Here is a 21,877-nt window from a genome sequence, read left to right as displayed (position 1 = left end):
TGATGTGCGGTGGCTTCCATAAGTTTGGAAGGGGAAACAGTTTTGATAAAACAAATTTAGGAAAGTTTGTAAATTGTGCAGTGAGCATGCATTCAAACATTTAGAGCTAAACATTTCCTTCTTTTATCCCTAATGGAGGAGAGTATCATGCAGCCCACCACCCAGATACACTCATCCTGTGGTACTATTTATGATTTCTGTGTACCTTGTCTTCTGGAACCAGACTGCAGTATGTTCCACTTCTGGCACAATAGAAAGCCAGAAATGTCAAAGAATCCCATTCAGGCATCATCCTTCATTATTGCCTGATGGAGAAGTGAAAATAATCAACAAAGCAGGCAAGTTTTGTATGTCCAAGAACCAAGACTGGTGATGGAAGAAAAATGTTTGGGTGATGCCTGTGGAGCCTTTTTGAGTTTCAAAAAAGCATCCTTTGACATGATTTTTGAAAGGAGGAATGTCTTCCATTGGTACCAGAATAGTATTAGAACCCTTACTTAGTCTAGCTAGCTAAAGCCCCAAAGTTCTTAAGCAGTAGATTTGGCTATGTTGTTAGGGGGGGCGGAAGGGGTGTGTGTTCTAAGCTAAGTTGCATAAGTTCATTATATTTGAAGTGCTTGTGTAACAAGCATAAAGCATAGTGACACTGCTACAATAATTGCAAAGCTCTAATCACAAATTGTACTAAGCTGCACTGTTTTTTTTAAATTTTAAAGTACTATTTAGTGTGCATTATTACTTTTCTCAAACAAGGACCTGATTCTGCAAATACTCCTAATGAATGGACTGGGACTATTCATTTGATAATATATATTGTTTTTTATAATTATTAAAAAGTACTGATACTAAGTTCTGTTTTAAATAAAGTATTGGAAACTGAAGAATAGCTTAAGGAGATAAAAAAAAATATTTGGGGGAAATTCAGGCTTGACAACATGTATGCCAAGTTTCAGACTGATTTGATTTGAAATGGCCAAGATATGAAACCATAAAAAATGTGAGTAAATAATCTGCATATCAAGGGATGTTATGCAATTACATGGTTTCAATATGGTTCCTATTCATAGAAAACATTTAGAAAGAGTGATCTACTGCACATGCTCAATGACTAATTACAAACTTTCATAGTTTAATTGTATAAAATTATTTCCCCTCAAAATAATAAACCATGTGGATGTCTCGCTGCTAGTCAGATTTGAAGATGTTTTTCTTTTTTCTAAAACTAAGCCTTTACAGCCCTAGATTTGTCAAAATGTTTCTAAAAACCTGAGGTTTTTCTTTCATTTTTGGCCAGTTTCCATATTATAAACAGCTGAACTGATTTAAATAAAGTTTTCAGTACAAAAAAATAGCCACATCTGGGCTGACAAACCTGTGTGCCAAGTTTCAGCCCTATGTGATTTGAGACAACCGAGATATTAAACACCCAAATCTAGGAACTGGAATGGAAACAGTGATGGACTCCTAACTATAGTGGTCCCCTCAGGATTTGTGATTACTATATAACGCTTATAAGGATACAGACAATTGAAGATTGATGGAGTAGACACATATTTTAGTTATTTAGACCCTTTGGATTTATTGTCCCGAGAATGTACAGGACATTTACATGGATAACTCCAATTAGTATTGGTGGCATTGTTTGAAGAATTAGACCATTTTGTCTGTAGTTCAAACCCTATGATTGGTTATGTCACTATCATTTTCCTGAGCTGCTGTTGTGACACTGTTGTGGCTATGATAGCATATGTGTTCATATGAAGGAAAGGCCAAAACAGTCTAACAACACATTTCTATTAATTGCTGCCATAGGCCCATATTCACCAAAGCACTTGAGCACATGCATAAGTCTTATTTAAGTCAGATGGCCGTAGGGATTTACATAAGTGCTTTGCTGAAGAGGGATGAACTTAAGTATGTGCTTTGCTGACCTGGGACCATAATGACTGCTCCTTAACAAAGGACATAGAACAAGGATCCATGCTATGAATTTGCCATCATCACTGGAAGTTATATACAACACAAAGGTTGTATATTAAAAACTAGGCTGGCTCAAGCCATAAAAACACATATGGGTTAAAAACAAAAAGTTACACAAAATAAATGTTTTTGATAATCTGTGCTGGACATCAGCCTTCGTAAAAGTTTAAATCCAACAGCAACTATCTGGAGAGAGCAAAAAGGATACTTTTATATTTTCTTTGTTAAAAGACTGGTTTCATTAGGAGACGAAAACTACATAACAATGATGTTTTTAAGGTAAACAAATATATGTTTATAAAAATAGCTGCCTTGGTTTCTTACAAGACGTGAGCATGATACCTTGGTTATACTTTGAGATGAAGGATGTCTTGTGGTTAATAAACAGAACTGGAGTCAGGAGTTTTGACTTTGCCACAATCTTCATAAGTGACCTCAAAAAAGTCAATTTAAAATTTCTGTGTGTCTGCTTCACAATTGGTATTAAAAAAATAGGGATAATATTTTTTTACCTGCCTTGTGGGGATGTTATGAGGGTTAAGTCATTAATGCTCCTTAAGCATACTGAGAGCCTCAGATGGAAAGAAGATTATCTCTGATTATCTTACTATGAACTGAAAGTGACATAGAAATAAGATGTAAAAAAAATAAGCTAAATGAATTAAAGGCAGTAACTGGAATTTTCAGATCAATGCAGGGAATGTATCCACATATCTTCAATTAATTATAGTGGAAGATGTGTAGCTGAATCCCCTGTACTGCTTTGAAAATCTCAAAAAATATTTTTTAAAAATGTATTTACCAAGTCAGCAGAGATATAACTTTTGTGATTCTGTTTTCTATAGTTTTAGGGACTTATTCAACACTAAGCACTATCTTATATTGTTGGAATTAATGGACAGTCTTGACAGGACCTTCCTTCTTTATTAATATTAATTAAAATTACTCTTTTGAGCAATGCTGTGCTACAGTAATGTCATAGAGCCTAACAAAGGGTGGGGTGTAAATATTCCATGAGTTCTGTGCACCTTTGGTTCCACCATTAATATATGTGAGAAAGCTATTTGGACATGCTACAGCCTGGGTTACCTTGTCATAATTTTATATATATTATGTCTTCCATTACCTTGTTAGAGGGCATTTTGCTGCATGCAGCCATCAGGCGCAGGGCAGTGAAAAGGGTAGATAGACTCACTCAAATTAATTCTCCACCTTCTTTAACACACCACAGCAAGAACTCATACTCTCAAGAAGGAAGAACTAGGAATAATACAGTGGTTCCACGATAGAATCTGCATCCTGGCCATATAAAGTTGTTTTGATGTAGAAACCTTCATACGGACCAAATTGGAGTTAGTTTAGTGAAACTTTTATTACACCCTAAGGAAAATAATTTGGCAGCCAGGTGAAGTTTGGCTAAAATAAGCTGGCTGGGTAGCCACAAAAGAAATGAGACGCAGTTATTTACTTATTAGGTAAACATGCATTCCCAACATGGATTACGTTTAACAAATGCACTACATTGAGCATTTGCTGAACTCTGTCATATACAGTTTGGACTTGTAGCATCCAGATTTAGAAAAAGCTGATTCTGATTTAGGGGAAGGAGTAAGGGGATGATGTGAGGGGGTGAAAGAGCGATTATCTCGTTAACCATCTAGATTTGATTATATCACCTTAAAGTAGCACAATCTGCTATACTAACAAAATTGTGTTCTTGGTTTAAAAGGGCAATTGTTCGCCTGACTTTGTGCTCACTAAAAACATTTCCCCAATCTTGTTAAATTATTGCACTCATTTCAGATTTTTATAGCTGTGCAGTTTACCGACCCTCGTTTCTTTACGTTTCATTCATTTTCCTTGTATTGATGATTAATGGAGGATGTCGAACGTTAGAGTGAGCAGGCATCAGCAAATGCAAGATCATAATTAGTTTAGCTGACGAGGGCCTCTGATAGCACTTGCATCTGGATGGAAAAATTACCCTATAGGGAACTGGCTGCTCACCAGGTCTTTTTAGTGATACATTGTGAAACACCCGATGAATCAAATGCCCTTTCAATGCCAAGAAAGTGTTCCAGTCTTGAAGCCAAAATTATGTCTGCAGAAAGCTTTCCATTTGAAATGTATCAGAGTACAATTATAACCATTGTATTTTTTTGGCATGAATACCACTCTTCCACAGTATGGATTAAAGTTAAATAAATTACTTAAATTTTATGAAACCCTGAAATTCTGAGTTATAGTATTAGTAATTTTTAATTTATAATGAAATTAGTTTTCACCCAGACTATTCTCCCCCCATACCAACCCATTCTTATCTGAGATGAAGACTTCTTATTAAATTCTTTTCTTTGCAAGTGGGTAGCAGAGTTGAAATTCAGATTTCTTTTTCAGCTAAAGAATTCCATTTCCTGCTTGTTAGTATTTGTGCCCACAAACACAGCCTTACTTTTGTTTAAATGGGAAGTTTAATGAAATCATTATTTCATAGAAAAAAATTAACAAGCAATACTCATAAACGTGTCTATTTCTAAATATTCTTGGATCATTATTAAAGTTGATGAATGCAGAGCTCAGCCTGGTTAAAAATCAATTTGTATTTGGAGGAACTGTTCCATGTCTTTCTTTGCCTGACATAAACTAAATAAAATCAATAAAATAATTAAAAATAAAATAAATCAATAAATAATCATAAAATAAATCAGTCAATCCATTGAGGAGACCGTGTTGTCTGGGTTTCAGATGAAGTTCAAAAGATGTCTCATTAGTATCACTGTACTCTTATTTGTTTGGCAGAGGTTACTCCTGCTTCTCAGTTGGCTGTGGGAAATATGTGGCAGTATAAGTAGATTTTAGAATTAAGTGGGAAAGACTGTAATTGAAAGTCATGCATTCTGTTAATGAAGTATAAGCTCAGTTACAGGAACTGGTACGAGCAGATGCAAACTGGAATTAATTGGAAATGATGTATTTTTAGACTTGTTGCTGATCGCACTTTGAAATAAAGCAAACCAAAAAAATATGTTTTGCAATGGAATTACATTGAACAAAACGGCAAAACTTTGCAGCGTGTTCTCTGTCAGTTTCAAAAGAGTGTATTTCAGAATTCAGTATTTAGAAACCAACATTAAAGTCACAAAACCTAAAGTTCAAAAAGTTAAAGCTGTTATTCTGAAAAGGCTTTGGTGTTTCACACACCTCATCCATCACTGTAGGGTTAATTATAATGAAAATCAGTGGTGCCTATTAAGCACAATTGAACCTGACCTCATTATGGGCAGTGTGGTTTTATACTGTCATTGTTGCCAGTCAAGAGACAAAACTCCTGTGTTGATTTGTCCTAACTCCGCAGATCATGTGACTCACCTTTGACCTATCTTTTTTTTTTCTTCCTGTTTCAGAGACGTAGAGGCTCAGGAGTTTTTTGTGCCAATTGCCTGACCACAAAGACCTCTCTCTGGCGAAAGAATGCAAATGGTGGATATGTATGCAATGCGTGTGGCCTCTATCAGAAGCTTCATTCGGTAGGAAGAACTTACTAGTTTGTTCAGGAAAAAGGTTTATACAGCTAAGCTGAAGCTGGGCTGCTGTGGTCTTGTCTGGTTGTATGATTACTACCACTCCCTGGCCTGCAGTTAATTTCCTAACAGGTTTTTTTTCAGTATGGTCACTTTGGGATCAGATGTGATTCATTATGAAACAAGCTGGGATGCTGTGGAGAGACATGTTTGAGATCACCAGTGATGCATTTAATTATTTTGATACAGAATAAGGAAAAATGGTTTCCTTTCCGGGAATTTCATTTAAAGACATACAGTATGTTGTAACGAAAGCTCTCCAAATTGAACAAAGCTCATATTTGTGTATGAGTCCAGAAAAAAAAGTTCCTAAAATTAGAAATCAGAAATAAAAACATTGCTTCTTGCCTATATAATTCTATTTTTCTCTTTTCCCCCTTCCCTTCTTTTAATAAATATCTTAAAGTTGTATTGATTTATTTTCCTTATATACAGAGCCCAAATCTGTGTGATGCTTATAATCTACTGCAAATACTGAGAGCCCTCAACTTTCTTTGAAGCTGCTCAATTGAAGGCATTCAGTACTTTGCAGGAGTAAAATTCAGCATTTTTTTAGATTGGGCATGAAGTAAGTAATAATAATATAATCACTGGTTATCTATGTTGCTTCCCATCTTTCAGATATTGGGCTCAATCCTGAAAGGTGCTGAGCACTCTGGTACTGATTCAGCAAAGCCATGCTTAAGTGCTTTTTTGGATTGGGGCCAAAGTACTCAGAATTTTCAAGGATGGAGCCCAACTGTCAAATATGAGTTATATGAATTCTACTACTAACTTTGATGGAATTACTTGGGAGAGGAAGGTGAGCAGAATTGGGCCCATTAACTAACTACTCACCTCACAGAGATGTTGCAATGATTAATTATCATTGTTCTACAGAAAGGGAAATGAAGGTAAAGAGTTTGGGACTTTGCCAAGGCAATGTGTGAAGTTAGGCTTAGAGCCAAGATTAGAAATTTTCAAAAACACCCTCTCCTCATTTTTTAAAGTGACTTAGGACCTTAAGATCCATTGAATTTCAGTTCCACTTTGACATTTAAGTGCCTAAGTCACTTTGAAAATGGGACACAGGTGCTTTTGGAAATCTTATCCCCAGTCCCGTGTACAAGCCATCAGACATTACTGCTTACTCAAGTCCCACTGCAGCTGTTTTGTGGAAAATATTTTTTTTTACAATATTCTAATTGCAGCCTGACCAGCAATCTAAAATGTCAACTTTAATTGCTAAATGCTGTCATTTGGGGATAAGTAGAACAGTTTTTAGATACAAAACAACCCAACCAGTCAAACAACATCATCTTGGGACAAGCTGGACTGACATGCAACTAATGATCTGTGGTTACCATGTTGGATGGAACTGTCTGAATACAACATCCTCATGGAGTTCTCCTCAAGTTCCAAATATGTTTTCTGTTTTAAAGAAAATTCATGCCTTGTGAATGTGCTAAAGAGATTTTGAAGGGAAAGACAATTCTGCATTTGAACACTGATCTGATATTTAGGTTTGACTGTTTTTTGTGTCTTCTATAAAAATATCTCATTTTCATTATTAAAAATAAATGATATCCTTTGGTATTTTACCATAACTATCAGTACAACCTAGTGAATAGATCAGAGTTACAAGAATCAGTTTTTAGATAAAAAGACCTCATAAAACCCCCATGACCCATATAAAAATGTGTGCTGCCAACAGTACTAATTGGTAGTAAGTTATAAACCCTTTATTTATTAGTATATTGCTTGTGGAAAGATAACACTATTTTTTTAGCTCCATTGTTCAAGCATAGCAATAAGCTGCTGTTTAATGGGCACTGACATTAAAGCTTTTAATTGAACTTTGGCCAATCAAAGGCCAAAAAAGTAATTAAACTTCCACTCTGCCAGGATATGATAACTGAGCAACTACAGTGTAAACTGACTTCATTTAAGAAATAATTTAAATAAGAAAATAATTATTTTGAGAAAATTTCTTAAACATTATTAAACAAAATACAGTATCTTGTGACTTTCTTTTGACAAAAAATGCATGAACCTGATGAAATACAGTTTTCTATATGAATCTCTTCATTAAAGATGAGCATCTAATTGATCTAATTTTGGTTCAGAGGCTGAACCAAAAATCTGAAAAAAATTGTTTTGGGTTGACTGAAAATGGGATTTTCTTGGTTTTCATTGCAGAAATGAAAACACAAACATTTTAAGTTTGGGTCAAACAAAGAATTTTGTTCGACCGAAATTTTTTTTTCATTTTCTTTTGTTTCACTTTTTGGTGTTCTTTATGCTTTTTTTTCCCATTTGTTTGTTGTTTGCTTGGTGGATTTATTTGTTTGTTTGTTTTGGTTTTTAAAAATAATCCGAGATATATTTCTTAAATGGCATTTAAGAATGAAAAGTCAAATATTTCATTTTGAAAATGTCAAAAAATAAACATTTTGACAAAAATAATTTTTGGTTAAAAATATTCACTAGATTTGACTTGAATTCACAAATAGTTTTGGTCAAGCTGAAACTGCATTTTTTGGCAAATAAACTGGGAAAATGTCACCTAGTTCTATTCCGCATACAAAATGGACTTTGAATTTACTTTTGTGATTATTATTGGAAAATGAAACATTACTCAGATTGTTTATAAAAGAAGACTAGGATTATGTGATTGTTAACTAAGGGCCCAATCCTGTAGGCACTTATTTATGTGAGTAAAGTGAGTTGTGTATGCAAGCAAACCCATTAAATTAAACAGTATTGCATTTGTGAGTAAAATTACTCACATTTGCAAGCTTTGGACCTTTAATCACCAGACTCTGATTAGATGCTTAATATCTACATGTACAGTGATTACCATTATAATGTCAATATTTGCCACTGGTAATCATACAGTTGTAAATAAGATACTATGATACTCTGTATAAAAAATGACAGATAAGTCTGATATCTCAGATAGAGTTGTCTGAATAAATAATTATTTGATTTGGTGTCCAAACTGTGGGAAAAAAAGTTATTTTGCGTGTACCGAAAATGAATTTTTTTGTCCTTTTTGGCAAATTGAAACCTCCAAAACAATTCATTTCAGGTCAAAGGAAACATTCTGTTCTTTAGATTGGGGGGAAAGGGGATAACCATTTCAAAACACAAAATTGAAATAAAATTCAAGACAAATAATTGTTTGCATTAAAAATTGAAAGATTTTGTTTAAAAATGTTGAAACAAAGCATTTTGATTTTTTTTCAGATTTTTCTTTGGGGGGGAAGAGGGATTTTGATTGAAACAATTTGGCAAGTTCGAAAAGAGTTTTTGTCAACCTGAGGCTATATTTTTTGGCAAAAACAGTTCAGTGTTGGGTAAAATTTGTTGGCAAATTCTCAAATACCACTTGTTAGTAGCAACTGGCAAAGGTTTGTGTTTTAGTGTCTTTTCCTGTGGTTCACATTAGCACTTTTATGATACTCTTGATTAATTTGTAATTATTTTTAAGAAATGGTACGGTGCGCATTGTTGCTCATTTTAATCAAAACCTCACAAATTCATCATGGTCCTACAAATAAACACAATCATTTTACCATGTGTAGTCATTTTCAACTGGTTAATTTTAAAAAACATTTTTATTGATGAAAATTGTATCTAGCTCACTACAAACGCGGTATGTTCAAGAATATACACAGTGTGCAGATTTGTAAACACGAAAAAGTGGATCTCTTTCCTATAGTGTCTCTATTCTCAAAACACCAGAATTTAACCATTTTGGCTTTTGCCATGAATTATATTGTATTTTTATTGATTTTGCATCACTCTAATCTTAATCAGCCTTGGATGACATGACCTACCTCAACAGTTCTTACTCAGGTCAAATCAGATCGCCAGACAGATTCAGTGGGAGTTGCACTGGAGTAAGAACTTCAATTCAGACTCACCTCCTTTTAGCATAGTCAGGTCACACCAATTTCACATCATGTTGAACAGCTAAGAGGTCTAATAATATTCATCGAATAATGTATTCAGTGAATTTTGTGATACTTTTAAAATATATTAATCACACATTTTTAATAATTTGACCAACTGTAGAGAGCTGGGCAAATTATTTGCAAATCACATTATCATAATAAAAATATAATATACAAGATGTAATAATATATATCTGGCAAATCTAAGATTTTTTTTAAATAAAGTATTTGCTATTTTTTCTATTATTTACCAAATTGAGGGCTCCAGTATAGTTTAAGAAATGAGATCTCATTTTTCTGTATATCTTGAACAGTCCATAAGTATCGACCATCTGTTTGCTGCCTATTCATGTGAACTATTAAGTTTGTGAGTGACTCTGCTCAAGTGAGTAGTCCATTTAACTCAGTTGGAGAACAGTCAGATGAGTAAAGTAATTCATATGCTTAAGTATTTGCAGGATCAGGCACATATGTTAAACACTTGGGTATTTGTCTACAGTGCAATTAAAAACCAGTGGCTGGCCCATGCCAGCTGACTCACGCTCGCGGGAATTGGACTAAGAGGCTGCTTAATTGCAGTGTAAATATTTGGGCTAGGACCCTGCAAGGTGGGAAGGTCCCAGAGCTCAGGCTTCAGCTCAAGCCCAAATGTCTACACCGTAATTAAACAGCCCCTAAGCCCTAGACCCACGAGCCCAAATCAGCTGGCACGGCCCAGCCACGTGTGTCTGATTGCAGTATAGACATACCCTTAATGACATATAACTTTAAAGACCTGCTCCTGCAAGTCGGCTTGTGAACAACTCTTCTCACATGAGTAAAGTCATGTGTGTTAATCATTTGCAGGCTCACACCCTGTAATATGACGAGTTAAAATTAATATTTTGTTTAAGCAGTCAAACTGGGCCAGGAATCCATACTGCTAGGAAAATGTAATACCGTGGGTGAATAAGAAGAGTGTCATGTGAGAGAGGAAGCAAAGTTCAACAGCACTGAGCACCCTTTTTACTCCTATGACCTATTCTTAGGATGGCGTTATGATGAGAAAAGATCCTTGAGCTAGTATTAGAAAGTATATATTCCTATTAATGCATGTTTAAATGATTATTAATAATGTAAATTATCCAATTTGTATGCATGATATCTATATTACAGTGTTCCAATTTTCTCTTAAACATAATTTTGTCCACTTTAGACTTGCTGCTATCCCATTGAGATAACTCTGTTTCAGTTGCTGCTCTTTCGCTGAGTTAAAATTTTACTACTTATTAAACGTCTAAATCAAAGTTTATATTTCTTCTGATTTAGATTTTTAATAGAAAGTAACAGCTTAACAAGTAGCAGCTGTGGCTAGGATGCAATTAACCATTAGAATGAGGCGACCTTAGGGGGAGAAATAGGCGAAAGGGGAGACAAAGATGGCAAGTCGAGATAGAAAATAGCTCTATAAAAATAGTGAAGTCCAATACTGGACTTTTTAATGTTAATTTAAAGTTATCCATGTATAGATATATAAATTATAACATCTCACATGTAGCACCAGTTGTTCAAAATATTGAATTTAATCAACACTTTAACATGATGTTAAGGAGAGGGGGAAAAATCCAAATGCACTTCTGAGTGGACAGGGCATAGAGCAGTCTGTTGGCCCCCAGCCACCCTAGGATTCTGTGCACATTTGGTTGAGATCAACATCAGCTACCAGAACGCCGAACTGAAATGACTTTTAGACTGTTCTTGCTCTCCTTTAATGTCTGCCCAATAGAGTGGCATGTATCATCTTTCAGCACCATCTTTCACCACCTTCTTCTGGAGAGGGCTGACTATGGTCCCTCCCCCTGCTCCTTCTGCTTCTTATAAAAGTGCTTTCAGTGCTCGCATAAGAGGTCTCTCATAATAGTTCTCTCTCCACATGCACTGCATCTTTGGGGCAGACGGCAAACGGATAACTAAGTAATCTCTGTCCTGAGGAAGACTTCAGTATTTCCCTCCCTCTGCCTTACTCGATGAGGTCCTGTCTTCCTCCCCTTCCTGAGGTTACTTCATTTTTTTTCCACTCCTCGTGACTTCCCCAACATAATAATAATAGCAGTAGTAGTAATAATAATAATAATAAGTAAGTAATGATAAATACTACCTAGCTCTTATACAGAACTTGTCATCAGGGAGAGTTGAGAGCACTGAGCACATATTGGGTTGGGCACTTAATGACTTTAAGTAAACAAATACAGTATGTTAGCTGATACGAGATGGAAGATTTAATGTGGTAACAATAGACATCAGCTGATAGCTTTATTATTAAAATAAAGGGTTTGCCTCCAGTGTTTTAGCTGACCTTGTTTACTGGTAGAAGTAGACATTCCCTAAAGCTTTCCTGTAATGTGGGTCTTAACTCAAGTACAACTTAGATTTGCATGAACGTTGTCACTAAGACTTACTTAATGTGTTTCTTTTATTTATTATGTATGTGTTCCATGCAGACTCCCAGGCCTTTAAACATCATTAAGCAGAACAATGGTGAGCAGATCATTAGGAGACGAACGAGAAAGCGCCTTAACCCAGAAGCACTTCAGGCTGAGCAGCTAAACAAACATCAGAGGGGTAGCGGTGAGGAACAAGTCAATGGAAGCCCATTAGAGAGGAGGTCAGATGATCACTTAACTGAAGGTCACCAGAGAGAAATTCAGCTTCCCAGCCTGAGTAAATATGAGGCCCAGGGTTCATTGACTAAAAGCCATTCTTCTCAGCAGCCAATATTGGTCAGTCAAACTCTGGATATACACAAAAGGATGCAACCTTTGCACATTCAGATAAAAAGTCCTCAGGAAAGTTCTGGAGACCCAGGAAATAGTTCATCAATATCAGAAGGGAAAGGAAGTTCAGAGAGAGGCAGCCCAATAGAAAAATACATGAGACCTGCGAAGCACCCAAATTATTCACCACCTGGAAGCCCCATTGAAAAATACCAGTACCCACTCTTTGGACTTCCATTTGTACACAATGACTTTCAGAGTGAAGCTGATTGGCTGAGATTCTGGAGTAAATATAAGCTGTCCGTTCCTGGGAATCCACACTACTTGAGTCATGTGCCTGGCCTACCAAATCCTTGCCAAAACTATGTGCCTTATCCCACCTTTAATCTGCCTCCTCATTTTTCAGCTGTCGGATCAGACAATGACATTCCTCTAGATTTGGCGATAAAGCATTCCAGACCTGGGCCAACTGCAAACGGTGCCTCCAAGGAGAAAAGTAAGGCACCACCAAATGTAAAAAATGAAGGTCCCTTGAATGTACTAAAAATAGAGAAAGTGGATAGAAGTACTCAAGACGAACTTTCAACCAAGTGTGCGCACTGTGGCATTGTCTTTCTGGATGAAGTGATGTATGCTTTGCATATGAGTTGCCATGGCGACAGTGGACCTTTCCAGTGCAGCATATGCCAGTATCTTTGCACGGACAAGTATGACTTTACAACTCACATCCAGAGGGGCCTACACAGGAACAATGCACAAGCTGAAAAGAACGGAAAACCTAAAGAGTAAAACCTTAGCACTTAGCACAATTAAACAGAAATAGGTTTCCTTGATGGGAATTCAATAGCTTGTAATGTCTTGTGAAGACCTATAAAGCACTTCATATAGAGAGCATGCCTTATCCAATATAAAACACCTTGTTCTTTTCTCTTTTCTTTCGTTTTTTATTTTATTATTGTTGTTATTAATGAGAGGGTTACCAAGAAGGAAAAACAAATTGAATGGTGGCCGGAGAGGAAAAAGTATAATCATTTGGTACATGGCTCACCAAAACTGTCTAGAATTCAATGAATCAGGACAAATATCCGCGGCCATTTTTTTTCCAGACAACTAAAACTTTTGCTATTATGTAACTGGCTAGAATACAAAAATGTATGTTTGTATATATTGCTGGCAGGTGTATAGTGAACAAATGCACACTGTATATAGGAAATAGACTTCTTAAATATACAAATGTCCAGAAGTCATTTAGTATTTTTAATTTGGGCTAATTTCTGCCTTAAAACATGCCTTAGTGTCACCTTGTCCTCAAAGCTTTGGCGTTGGTTTCATCAAGACATTTGTCAGACTCAGCCAATTTTTATCTATCATTTTATCACTACACCTTTTCTGGCATAGTGTAGACTAAGAAAACCGTTTCGCTCCAATAAATTGTCTTTAATATAGAAGCCACACTCTTGGCTTAATTTGCATAGAACAAGGTAACCTGCTGTATTTTTTTTTTCTGATTAGCTGTACTTTCTAAACCTTGGAATCTAAAGTTACTTCTACATAGACTTAATGTCAGTATATGTACCAGTCAATCTCTTCACTAAACCTATACCAGCTTTTGCTAAGTAGCATTAAATATGTCTTCATAGTACTTTTTAATACTTAAAGCTTTGTAAAAACTATCCATGAAGGGAAAGCTCCGCAGCATAACTGCTCAGGGAAATAGGGCTAAATAACTAAATATTAAACAATTGGTTAAAGGTGCTGTTGTCAAGCCTCCATGCTTGCTACAAGAGTGTAAAAGAACTGACTTTAATAATTTTTCATTATAATGTCCCAACCAGTAGTTTATTATTTTGCCACAGGGATGTAGAAGATATTACAAGCTACTGGATGCACTGTCAGATTAACTTATTTCATTAAAGAAGTTGGGAGAACAAATAGAAAAAAAACTTATTTTTCTAGTAAATATTAATGTATTACATTTCAAATAATGGTGCCTGACATATTGAATAATTATTTTCTACCGTGTACATATGCAACAAAGATATTCCATCATGCATTAGAGTCGGCTCTGGCTCTGCCTCGCTGTTTACATTTGCAAATGTAGCAAACAAGGTAATGAAGCAACTATTTCTATTGCAGTAGGTATCTTTTTTTGTGCGTGTGCATTTAAAGTTGTAAACGATAACATGAAATGAATGACATTTGTTCATATTAATGGTATGGAAAAATAAGAAGGAAATGAAAATATTTTTATGCCTACTTAGGAAAAAAAGGGTAGCACTATTCATTCCAAGTACTTTTGTATTCTTAAGCTCTTAACTCACATTGTTATGCTTAAAATGATAAACATATATCCTCTTTTTATTGCTTTGTCTGTGTTTCAGAGGAAACATTTCAGAAATTATTTTGATAAGCGCTGTTTGACTATGCAGCGCTAATGTTTTTATTGCATTCTGTAGTAGCATTGCACTCCATTGTTACAATATTATGCAGTCGCTTTTTTGTTTTGTTTGGGTTTGTTTCTTTTTCTCAGTGCAGGGTCTGAGTTTCTTAAGGTTGAATGGCAGGTATAGTTCAATTGGTTCATGAATGTTTCAGCAACAGAAGTTTAAAATGTCTTTTTAATATTATGATGCCTTTTTTTTCCTATTCATGCATTTTATTTTTTAAAATGTTCTATAAAAATATATCCGGCCTAAATCCTTCACTTGAGATTATATGTAAAGGGTCCTATTCTGATCATACTTACATGCCACCTATCTCAGACTTCCATGTAATTGACACTAAAGCACTATAAAAAGGCTCTTGCTTTTAACTTACATGAAATTCATCATTCTCCCTTCTAGAAATTGGTGCACTTATGAGACACTTAACCAGGGAAAACTGGGAGGTTGGAGGATGAAATGGAAGGTGATGGGAAATGTCTAGAAGGGGCTGGAGAAAGTATAAAATGGGGAGGAACTGGCCTAAATGTACAGCACTTTGATAGTCTTTTGAAAAAATGTGCCAAGTTAAAGCAGCCCGCAAGAAATTTACCATGCATGAGAAGCACTTGCACAGCTGATCACCGAAGGTCTTGCTGACCTTGGCAGTATTTTACGTGTTACATTTTCACACGGATGAAAAGTTATTGAACAATCCCTCTAATTTGTTAGTCACAAACAAGCTATTGTTCAACCTGAGGCTTGCATTCCTTCCTGCTCCACACATTTCTTTCACAACAGCCACTTTTACTGTGAGCAGTGTACAGACAATCCCTCCTCAGCATACACGGTTGAATTCTATAACCCTTTAATGGTGTTCTAGGTTAGCAAAGGATATTGTGCCACATTCCTCTCCCTCTATATTTTTGTTTGTTTGTTTGTTTTTTGTTTTGTTTTTCAAGATGAATCTTCTGCTTAATGCCAGTGCCAGGAAATGACTGGTTGTGTTGACTATTGTTCTCCAACAATAGTTCTGTTTTTTGTTGACTGAAATGGATTGTTCTCCTCTTCTTATGTCAGGGGCCCAGTGTGTGTCCTTATCAGCTCTCTCAAAAAACTTGTTAGGCTTAAATAGCAGCAGCTGTATTGGCATATGAAGTGACTGCCTCGAGGTTATTGGCACGATTACTGTGTTGGGATACTTCCTATAAATCTTAGCACTTCTTGTGGCTTCTCTACTTCTGGAAGCTGCATCTTCATGGAAAATATTCTGTAGTGCACACGTTCATCATAAAGATTTGTGCTCAGCCCTGTGTTTCATTACGCCTCTTGCTAAACTCAAAGCAGAAGCCAACATGGGGGAAATACCTTCCAGCCAATACACATAGTGAGGTTTGGGCATGAGGAGAGATATGATCTTGTAAGTGCAGAGTGCAGGATAGAGCTTTAAATGTTAACATTGTACCTATAGAGTACAAATTAAATTTGAAAATGTACCCATTGTTCTCGCCATGACATATTGACGTGTTCTAAAAATTCTACTTCTAAAGGTAATGACATTTTGTTCTAACCTGTTCTCTTGAAGTAAAAATAGTTTTTTAGGGAAGGAAAAAAAAAGCCTGGATTCCCACCCTCCCCACATGGTGATATTAATGAAGAGAAAAATGAAAGTCCTGAAATTAAAAAAAAAGAAAGAAAGAAAGAAAGAAAGACTTAAGTAACAGCTCTTAGTTTGAAGCCTGGGATGGCACAGACCTACTGGCCATAATGCATTTTGTTTCAAATCAATGTACAGCTCCAAAACATTAAGGTGTAAATTTCCAAAACCATCAATGGTTTGAGGCACCTATGGCCTAAATTTCCAAGAACTCATAAAATCCAATTGCCGTTGTGGGTGCTTATTGTTTCTTAAAATCAATCTTAACGTGGGCCCCCAAAGTTAGTAGAAACATTTAAAACCATAAGCCAAAACAAGTCTATCTTTAAAATGGCTGAGGAGGAATATTGCCATTAGTTAAGAATCTCGGTATTTCTCTCTGATTAAGGATTAATATCCCGTGTAGCATGGTGCTGCAGCACCTCTTGCAAGTTGAACTATTCTAATTAATTGCTGGCCAGACTAATCGGAAGATTTTCAAAGGCACAGACGGTAGCTAGGTGCCTGATTCTCATTCACTTTCAATAGGAGATAGGTACCTAACTGCCATTGTTTACTATGAAAATCTCCCCTTAAATCTTCATAGATATGGTACGCTCAATATCCATAGAGACTGAGGAGGGAAGTTGGAGACTTTTTAGCCATTGTGCCCCCTTCTGCCAGAAATAAATGGCGCCAGCCATCACGAACAGGAATATGGAGACATCTCTAAAAGATGAGAAATTCTGTGGGTGTCTTAGATCAGTTGACAGAAAACAAGCTGAAAGGGGGACAAAAGACAAAAGATCGGCACTAAGATAAATATACAGTGATAAAATGTAGATGCCATGAAATGTGGTGACTCAATTTGACACCTGCAGATGGTGGGAGGGTCAAAGACAGGCTCAGCAGCCCATCTTCTGACTGTGCAATATTATTTATTAGACAGAAATACCTGCTTGCCATGTCAGAGGATATATTCTACTATCTGTTTGGGTTCCATGTCAACTATAGCTATTTAAAAATACATGTTTCTTCTGTAGTTATCTTCCCATCGTTGCCTGTGCATTGACTTTTCTTGGCTGACTTGCGATCTTATTCCTAATACTGGTCAGGAAAAGCGAAAGAGACTACAGGTTTACTCCTACAGAACCAGGAGAGGTGGATGCATTTCTCTCCATTCCAGTGGAGAAAGTTATTTTTGGCAGGTGTCAGCAACAGACTTGTCAGCCCTACCTCCCATAAAAGCAACAGATGAAAAAGTCACACTAGTTCCATGATTTCCATCTGTAAAAACTTGGTGGGGTGGAATCACAGGTACTGCACGAAGGAGGAGTGGGCCAGGAGTGGTGATTTGCAAAGAATTTTCCACCCAAGAGTGGGATTCCCTCCTGCCTATTGGGACCCATTAGATTCATAAAGTTCTCAAGAGTTGGCAGCTGTTGGGGTACTATATAATTAGTAACACACAGCCTATATCGGTGCTGAAGTGGTTTGTCTCTTCTTTAGACACTAAAAAAAAAGTTTAGTGGTTCCCAACCAGATAAATATCACAAGTTTTTTTAGTTAAAAATACATTTAGTAAATGTATGACAAAGTGCTTAGAATAAACACTGTGTGGCAGCAGCCACATATTGTGTTGTATTCCGGTTTTTCAACTGTGCCCATCACCATGGTATCTGAGCACCTAATGGAAAGAAGGGCAGGGTGGGGATGACGAAACCTCTCAAAATTCCATTGGAAATTTTACTTTCAGCAGAATTCACCAGCAGGGGGGAAATGTCTTTTCATATGGAATGATTTCATGTTGCTTTGGAAAAAAAAACAAAAAAACCCTTTAAACTTGTAGCCCTGATTTGACTCTAGAATGTTGGCTCTCGTTGTCCTGTCCGTACAAAACATGGATATGTTGGGGGGTTTTGTTTTCTGTTGTTGGGGTTTTTTTGTTTTTGTTTTATGTTTTATGTTTTTTTCTCATAGTGCATGTTCATTTCTACTCACAAACATGTTCTTGGTGTATTTCTTATGCAAACAATCTTCAGGCAGCAAAGATGTCTGTTACATCTAAACTTGAATAATAAAGTTTTACCACCAGTTATAATTAAGGTGTATGTCATCATTTATGGGAATAATGTAATGTCACTACAGCACAGATATGCCAGCAGGGAAAAGCAGAAAGTGGGCCTGGATAAAAGGAGTGGTCTGACCTATAACCACCCCTATATTTGAAGGCTGACTGAGGGACTTGGGGGAGGGATAGCTCAGTGGTTTGAGCAGTGGCCTGCTAAACCCAAGGTTATGAGCCCAATCCTTGAGGGGGCCACTTAGGGATTGGGGCAAAATCAGTACTTGACCCTGCTAGTGAAGGCAGGCTGCTGGACTTGATGACCTTTTAGGGTCCCTTCCAGTTCTATGAGATAGGTATATCTCCATATATTATTATTTTTATTATTATTATAGGTAGAATGGGCTAAACAAGAAAATACCTAAAGAAGAATATTGAGCTTCAAAATACAGTAGACCAAATCCTGAGTTAAGGACACAGGACTTGATCCAAAGCACATTCAAGTCAATGAAAAAACTGCAAATGGAAGACTACTTCAATAGGCTTTGGCTTAGACCCTGAGCCCTTTGAAAATTGCAGACACTCAGGTTTATATTTCTGTGAACACAGTTTACTCTGCACCATGGAACTGGAAGCAGAGGGAATAGCCATGAAAAAAAGGTTCACACTGGGATTAGACCAGAATGTTGGGGTTAACAGCTCTACCCTTCCACACAGAGTCCAGCATGACCTTCAAATAACCTCATGTAGTCAGAGCCTTGGTTTTACATCTTGTCCGCACGTCAGCACCTCCCACAGAACAGTGCTCTCTAGCATCACAGAAAGCATTGATTAAACAGTGACTCACAAGCAAAGAGTGCCACCTACAAAGTCACCACCACCACTTCCTGCCACACTATTGGAGATTTCCTCAGAGCTCTCCCATCTAAGTAGTGACCGAGTCAACACTGCTTAGTGTATATGCTCTGATGAGCTCACTGCCCATAGTGGTATGGCTTCCAGCCGTCTTTTCCATTACACTGTAATTTCATTTCTTCATAGTTTTTTGTCTCATCTGCATGGCTGACAGGCTGTCAGCCCTGATGCAAACTATTATTTTAAAGTGGCATAAAATGGTGAAATCATTTTATAATGTTAGAGTGCAAAAATAGATTTTAATAGCCTGATTCTAATCTTACTGTGTCAGGTATAACTCCAGTGACTCCTAACTGACACCATAAATGAATTCAGATTCAGGTCCTAGGGGGTTTATTTATTTAAAAGTTTCTATTTTTATTTTTCTTTCAATTGCTGGAGTTAAAAATAGCTTCTCAAATGAAAACAACAAAGCAACAATCTCGAGGACAGCGCCCTCTCACTATGGCCTTTTGGTATTTTGAAAAAATGAAGGAGCTAGTAAATGTGAATGGTTCTGCGGTAAGTATGATATTTTGTTTTAAACAGCATACTCACAACTAGCCAAGTGTACATTTCGCCAGTTTCATGATGTACTATTTTGATGGTGACAGTCAAATTTATTCCAGAATAAATCCTTTTTTTCCCTCTTTACCGTGTCACTTTTGCTACTACACTCCATCTTTAAGTGAAAGAAATGGAAAAGTTTAATATCACACCTTTCTATCTAGGTGCTCATATGACCCCATCATTGCAGTAGCTGGTCACCGTGTGGCTCTCTGTGTGTTGTTCTGCAAACTTTCTGCCTGCTCTGTTAATCCCGTTCCCTTCTACTTGTAACCCCACTGATACTCTGTTACCAATCTCTGCTCTCCTGTTAGGGGAAACTCACAAAAATATATTTTAATTCATACCAAATGTCCCATCCCTTGTTGAAGTAGCAGCAATTTCCAGGGCTGTATTGGTCCCAATTGTAGTGATGCATGAGGCAACAAGGCAAAGCAGGATTCGAGAATAAGATGACCGTTTGCACAACAAAAAGAACTGAAAGAATAACTGGGATGGAGCCTACTGTATGGTAAGGGAAGGGTACAACGTGGAAATAGGTTGCTTTCTAATTTATGTTCTCAGAGGTAGATAGTTTCCCACCAACAATATTTTTCTTAAAAAAATTTCTCAAAGCAAAATCAGCTGATTGTTAAGTGAACTCAGGCTCTTTACATTTTTGTTGACAACGGGGTGGGGCTATAAAATCAACAAAACAGTAGAGGGTCAGTGGAAAACTCTTCTCTTCCCAACACTGACAGTTTAATGCTGATGAGTAATTATGATGGACAGTGGGAACTGATGAAACTTAGTAGAGGCGGTGTTTGTACTGACACCAGCTTCCCTTGATTTCCCCGAAGACCCTTGCAAATGCTTCTATACAGAACATCACTTTAAGTGGTGCCCATTGTAAACGAAAGTGTCTCGTGCGCATCTGAAGGAACAGAAGTGTCTTTCACACTTCGCAGTTACAACATCAGTGAAAGTGTCTGATTCAGTTCCAGATGCTATCATAGGATGACATCTTAATGGTGAGATTGATATTGTGACAGTTCTGTCATGTACATCCTAACACGCCATCAGAGTTGATACAGTGTCAGCGGAGGTGGCCCAGATAAGAAATATGACTGATTAAAATAATGGGAAAGAAACAAACTGTGTTAAGGTAATGTATAAAGGCTGTGACTTGAACCCGCTAAAGAAAGACTAAGGTTAACATCTTATATGTTTATGTTCTCTGTATATGTTAGACAACTGAGCCCATGGAAATCATTTACATGGAAAGTACACCATTAACACACACACATTATACACAACATACTGCAGTTTAAATATAACAACAAAGAGTAATCGTGAAGATTTGCTGCCACATATAGGCCACCTAAGTTTGCAGCTAAATTGCCTTTGCTAATTTTCTGCAGGAAGGCTTTACTGTGGGTTGAAAAGAAATTGGATAATACAAGGTTTCTGCCTGACTTACTTACAGACATCTTAGAAAGAGGAGAATTTATCTCATAAAAAGTATACAATGACAAAGATACTCTGGGCCATTATGACCACGAAAATAGTCTAAGTGTACACCAAAAAAAAATAGAAATTTCAAGTTGCTACACAGGTTAATCTAGGATTGTAGAAAATATTGCATATTCAGGGCTTCTGATTTTAGGTTTTAACTGATAAATGCAGATAAAACCCCCAATTAAAAAAAAAAGAAATGGGTGTTTATCAAATAAACACCAGAAAAAACACTGGAAATGGTTGCTTGTGTCTAAGGGCTTCTCTACGCAGAGCAGTGGTCTACAGGGGTCTTATTTCTAAAGTGCTCTGTTGCATATTAATTGGTCCATGTAGACCATGCTCGTGTGCACTAAAGGTTCGCTAGTGTGTTTTAACATAGTGCTATTTGAAAAAAAATGCTATGTTAAAGCACAGTAGGGACCATTATGAAGAGATTACTCATTACAATATACACCACTGTATATTACTGATTACAGTAAACCCAAAGAAAAAGCTATGGAACCCCCCCCCATTTTTGGACATCTACATACAACTTTAATATTGCTA

The 21,877-nt window shown here is 36.6% G+C and overlaps 1 protein-coding gene across 5 annotated transcripts in view; it reads left to right on the top strand.

Moving 5' to 3' along the window:
• The window catches only part of TRPS1 (transcriptional repressor GATA binding 1), a 326,956-nt gene extending 308,562 nt beyond the window's left edge, over nt 1-18,394 (top strand). For all 5 annotated transcript variants that reach the window (XM_039525654.1, XM_039525658.1, XM_039525657.1 and 2 more), the window contains 2 exons: nt 5,385-5,507; nt 11,980-18,394. In XM_039525654.1, the coding sequence (XP_039381588.1) occupies nt 5,385-5,507; nt 11,980-13,041 (1,185 nt within the window). In that variant the 3' untranslated portion in view covers nt 13,042-18,394. The remainder of the gene's footprint in view (nt 1-5,384; nt 5,508-11,979) is intronic.
• The last annotated feature ends 3,483 nt before the right edge of the window (nt 18,395-21,877 follow it).

Source organism: Mauremys reevesii, linkage group 2, assembly GCF_016161935.1.
Source record: "Mauremys reevesii isolate NIE-2019 linkage group 2, ASM1616193v1, whole genome shotgun sequence".
NCBI classification, from domain to species: Eukaryota; Metazoa; Chordata; order Testudines; family Geoemydidae; genus Mauremys; species Mauremys reevesii.
The sequence above is the reverse complement of the archived record's forward strand: the minus strand, read 5'-3'. Positions and strand labels throughout refer to the sequence as shown.